Source organism: Sinocyclocheilus grahami, unplaced genomic scaffold, assembly GCF_001515645.1.
Source record: "Sinocyclocheilus grahami isolate Dianchi unplaced genomic scaffold, SAMN03320097.WGS_v1.1 scaffold316.1, whole genome shotgun sequence".
Lineage (NCBI taxonomy): Eukaryota > Metazoa > Chordata > Actinopteri > Cypriniformes > Cyprinidae > Sinocyclocheilus > Sinocyclocheilus grahami.
The window spans coordinates 834,973-840,271 of record NW_015505495.1 but is presented as its reverse complement, the minus strand read 5'-3'; the positions used below and the strand labels follow the sequence as shown (position 1 = coordinate 840,271).

The 5,299-nt window shown below is 35.3% G+C and overlaps 1 protein-coding gene across 1 annotated transcript in view; it reads left to right on the top strand.

Annotated features, from left to right (window-relative positions):
* The first annotated feature begins 1,579 nt into the window (after positions 1-1,579).
* cep72 (centrosomal protein 72) overlaps positions 1,580-5,299 on the top strand; it is an 11,179-nt gene continuing 7,459 nt past the window's right edge. Inside the window, 14 exon segments of the mRNA XM_071582436.1 lie at positions 1,580-1,631; positions 2,287-2,417; positions 2,517-2,558; positions 2,560-2,686; positions 2,726-2,751; positions 2,754-2,812; positions 2,814-2,834; positions 3,420-3,508; positions 4,212-4,340; positions 4,516-4,650; positions 4,725-4,820; positions 4,896-4,923; positions 4,925-5,060; positions 5,237-5,246. Coding sequence (XP_071438537.1) covers positions 1,580-1,631; positions 2,287-2,417; positions 2,517-2,558; positions 2,560-2,686; positions 2,726-2,751; positions 2,754-2,812; positions 2,814-2,834; positions 3,420-3,508; positions 4,212-4,340; positions 4,516-4,650; positions 4,725-4,820; positions 4,896-4,923; positions 4,925-5,060; positions 5,237-5,246 — 1,081 coding nt within the window.

Below are 5,299 nucleotides of genomic sequence, written 5' to 3'. Positions count from 1 at the left end.
AGTAGCTCGGTAACCTTACTTAGAGACGCACGTTCAAACAAGCGTACGTAATCAATATTCATGAGATAAGCCGTTACCAAAGTTTGATTGGCTAGTTCACCAACTGACTCGCTAACGTCTTGGTTTTCAGCGAATCAGACGCGTCTGCGTCACATTACGTAGTTAATATTCATAAGCCTATCCTAGTTCTGCTGAAATTGGGAATAAAAACAGAATGCAATGATGTGGAAGTTTCAAATTTCAATATTTTATTCAGAATACAACATATCAAATGTTTAAACTGAGAAAATGTATCATTTTAAGGGAAAAATAAGTTGATTTTAAATTTCATGGCATCAACACATCTCAAAAAAGTTGGGACAAGGCCATGTTTACCACGGTGTGGCATCCCCTCTTCTTTTTATAACAGTCTGCAAACGTCTGGGGACTGAGGAGACAAGTTGCTCAAGTTTAGGAATAGGAATGTTGTCCCATTCTTGTCTAATACAGGCTTCTAGTTGCTCAACTGTCTTAGGTCTTCTTTGTCGCATCTTCCTCTTTATGATGCGCCAAATGTTTTCTATGGGTGAAAGATCTGGACTGCAGGCTGGCCATTTCAGCACCCGGATCCTTTCCTGTATGTGATGCAGTGCCGTCTAAGGGCCCGAAGATTACGGGCATCCAGTATGGTTTTCCGGCCTTGACCCTTACGCACGGAGATTGTTCCAGATTCTCTGAATCTTTGGATGATATTATGCACTGTAGATGATGATAACTTCAAACTCTTTGCAATTTTTCTCTGAGAAACTCTTTTCTGATATTGCTCCACTATTTTTCGCCGCAGCATTGGGGGCATTGGTGATCCTCTGCCCATCTTGACTTCTGAGAGACACTGCCACTCTGAGAGGCTCTTTTTATACCCAATCATGTTGCCAATTGACCTAATAAGTTGCAAATTGGTCCTCCAGCTGTTCCTTATATGTACATTTAACTTTTCCGGCCTCTTATTGCTACCTGTCCCAACTTTTTTGGAATGTGTAGCTCTCATGAAATCCAAAATGAGCCAATATTTGGCATGACATTTCAAAATGTCTCACTTTCAACATTTGATATGTTATCTATATTCTATTGTGAATAAAATATAAGTTTATTAAATTATTCCATTCTTCCATTCCTTTTTTACTCACAATTTGTACAGTGTCCCAACTTTTTTGGAATTGGGTTTGTATATTGAATGTGTATGTGTCGAATAAAGTGAATGATAAAATTAGAGTTTCACACATATCCTTGCTATTAAGAACTGACTAGTAAATTATTAGGATGTTCATTTGTGCCAGTAAAAATAAGCAGTGCTAGAGTTCAGAGTTTTACTCTTTATGCACTATGGGTTTGCTTACACCAAGAAGGAAAACTATAACGCTAACTATAATAGCGTCCATCCATACAACGGATGATAAAGTTATGTTTATTTTAAAACACTGGATGTCCACTGGTGCAAAGATGAGTTATGTTTCAATTCATACCAATAGAATGCTACAGGAATTAATTCTTTTTTTTTTTTTTCATAAGTCCACCACACACTCCTGATATCAAGGTATACATGGATATCTGCATACGGTGCAGTTCCACCCTAAAGGAGTTCATCGATTCAGGTGTTCTTCTCTTACTTGATTTTTTTTCTTCACTCCTTTCTTATTGATTTTGAACATCTGTGTATCGGGCGTTTGGTATGATGCTGAATGGATTGCATGGGTGTGTGTGGTTGTGTGTGTGTGTGTGTGTGGTTGTGTGTGTGTGTGTGTGTGTGTGTGGTTGTACACACACATATATGTAGTTGTTTTTTGGTGTTTGGCTTAGTGTTATGTTAGAATCATTATTATACTAGATATTAATATTTTGAATTGTTTTTAGCTTTATTTTAAATTTTAAATTTAAATGTTTTGAAATTTTGTTGTATGCATTTGTCATTTTTATTTAATTTCATTGTTTTTGATAGTGGTCAACGATACAGGTTTTGTCAATATTTGCTGATGAAGGTTTGAAGGTTGAATATATATATATATATATATATATATATATATATATATATATATATATATATATATAAATAAAAATATATACAATATATATAATAATATTTATTATATAATATATAATAATATATATATATATATAATAAATATTACAAATATAAAATATTAATTAATCAAATAGTGACTGTATAATATATACATGTGTATATTTGTGTGTATATATATATATATAGTCACTATTTGATTAATTAATATTTTTAATGATTTATCGCAGCGGATGTACTCCGATCGTTGACTCTACGAGGAACATATGAAGGGAAAATCTATCATTTAGGAACTTCCCTAAAGAACTTTGTGCGTCTGAAGTCACTGGATCTTTCGCATAATGCACTGGTCACAGTTCAGGTGTACACGTGTATATATTTATACATTTCATGACATTTATAATTGACTGTACATCTGTACGTTTATTCTGTTGTGTAAATGTCATGCTGGTGTTTGTAGGGGATTGAGCGTTTGGAAATGCTGGAGAGATTGAATCTGTAGGTACTACAACAGGCTGGCGTCTCAGCAGGACGTCTTTTCCCCGCACAAGCTGCTGAATCCTGTGGTCAAGAAACACCCGCTCTACTGTTTGTACCTGGTGCATGCAATGACCAAACTCCACAAGCTTGGTGCATCATCTGTCTTCTGCCTGTTTCTCCCTGTTGCAGATGACTGTCCAGTGCGAGACCGAGAGACAGAAAGGCGGCTCTCATGCATTTCTCATCAGAGGCAAATCTAGACACTAATCATAAGAAACATACAATTCACAACGTGCAGGTAATGATCTAATAAGCAGTGTTGTTATTGTTAACTAAAACTATTAAACATAGTTTTTGATAATTGAAATAAAAGGAAATATAAATATTAGATTAAAAAAATAAACACTAAACCTTAAATGTTGCCTTGGGAACTAACTGCAATTAAGTAAGTATATAAAACAGAAATAAAACTACATAGAAATATCTCAAATTAACCATTTTAGTCTGGCTTTCTTGTAATCTCTTGTATGCTTTGGTTTTTATCTCCCTTGATTGTCTATTTTATGTTTTTAACGTTTTTAATGTTATTGGTATAATCTATTTATGGTTCTGTTTTTATTTGTTATTCTAATTTTAGTGTCCATTGCTTGTTCTTGCATGTAAAGCACTTTGAACTGCATTGATTTGTTTGGAAAAGTGCTATATAAATAGAATTAGATTGATTTCTTGATTAAAAAAATGTAAATGGAATCTGAACATATAAAAATGTAAACTAATTCAAAATATTAGATACTATAGAAGTATATGAGTAATAGTAAATTCACCCTGCTTATGAGTTGAAGTCACACACAGTTTGTCGTTGATTATCGTCACTGTTTTGCAGAAGTAGTGAGTTCAGAATAAAAGCGATGATGAAGATGACGAAGATGCTCTGGCTTCTAGAGGGGAATGAGGAAATATTGCAAATAAATAGTTCATATTTAATATATCACCCAGCCATAAATGCATAACACTTCTCCACTTCTATTTTTAATAATAAATGACAAATATACTTTACTGTTTGTGAACTATTATCTATGTTTGTAATTTTTTATTTTTTGTATTTAGAAAATACTTCCGAATCTGATATCATACATTTAATCAATGATCCTGAGTGTGAAAGTTCGCCAAAACAAAATAAGGTGCATGTATCTATTCATTCATTATATATATATATATACATATATAAATGTGCCATAATGAATGTGTGTGTATATATATATACACACACACACACACACACACACACACACACACACTACTGTGCTAGTCTTTGACTTAAAACCATTTTTTTGTTGGTGAAAATACTAATGGCTTTTGCACAATAATGTGTGTGTGTGTGTGTGTGTGTGTATATATATATATAATGATATCAATTATATTATTAATTATATACATTATTTTAAAATATATTTTAACACAGTTTTATTCATTGTCCATCCTGTAGGAGTCTGTTCTCAAGAGCTGGGATTGTAAGAAAGGTGAATATTTTTTATTATTCCACTTCTGTCCACAAGGGGTGACATTTCACTCATTTTGTTGTATAAGTGACATTAACCTGCTGTTTAACCTTTAACCTTATATCTACACTAAATTGCTGTGGAATAATGTTTTTTTCCATGATTGTCACCATTAGAGGCTCCCGTTGGTTCTCAGAGAGTGACGTTTGTGAGCCGACGTTCAGTCAGGAGTCAGACTCGAGCTACGGTTCGAGGAGAGAGCGTCTTTACACCCCATCCTGCAGACGTGCGCTCTGACTCACACGGTACTTCAGGACTATTCCCTTTTCAGATAATTAAATCTTAAAATAGCTGTCTAACAAACATGGCATTGCATATTACGAATATTGTCGGCTCTGTGATGAATTGCTCTTGTTCCTCTATTTGATAAAAGCATCTTCCAAATGTGTAAATGTAAATGCAAAAAGAAATTTGTTGCAGAGGATGATTGCACAGCCCTTAAATGGCAACATCCAAACCTGAAGACAGAGCAAATCCAGTCCTGCATCCTCCCAGACGACAGGAACCTCAGACAGACGCTCGTTGGTATCAGAGAGAAAACGCAAACCACAGAAGGTTTGTAGGCTGCAACTCAACACAAACAGAGCTTAAAAAATTGACTTAATTATCTGATCGCATGCTTTAATCAGGGTGCCTACAGAAGCCCATGGAGCTGCTCCTCGGCATGATGGAGGAGCTCTGGTCTGGGAAGAAGGAGAATCAACAAAACAACAAAGAGTTCATCAGTAAGCGATTCTCTCCGTAACAGAGCAATCCATAACTAGTCAACTAGTCCAGCTAACCCAGTGCTTTCTATCCAGTGAAGATGGTCCAGATCCTCAGCTTGATTGGGAGGAGCACAGGAGATACACACTCTGAAAGAGACGCTCAAAGCCATGAAAACATGGACTGAATTAGAGGAAAAACAGCATCAGTCTGAGATTGAAGATCTGAAACTCCAGGTTCAGCAGACGCAAGAGTCCATCGTAAGATCATTTCAATCAAACAAGTCTTTGTCTTAGTTTGAACTATAGTTCATTATTAGCTCATTAACTCTCATATTGTGTTCCGGGGGGGTTTTGTTTGTCCTGAAAGTCAGTCAATTTGATCACATTGGACTAAAACTGTGCTCAAACAAGGTATAACAACTTGCCAAGAAAAGGATAATGTTTGTACTCCCCCCCCCCCCCCCCCCCCCTTTTTTTTTTTTTTCCTTTCCCCCCTC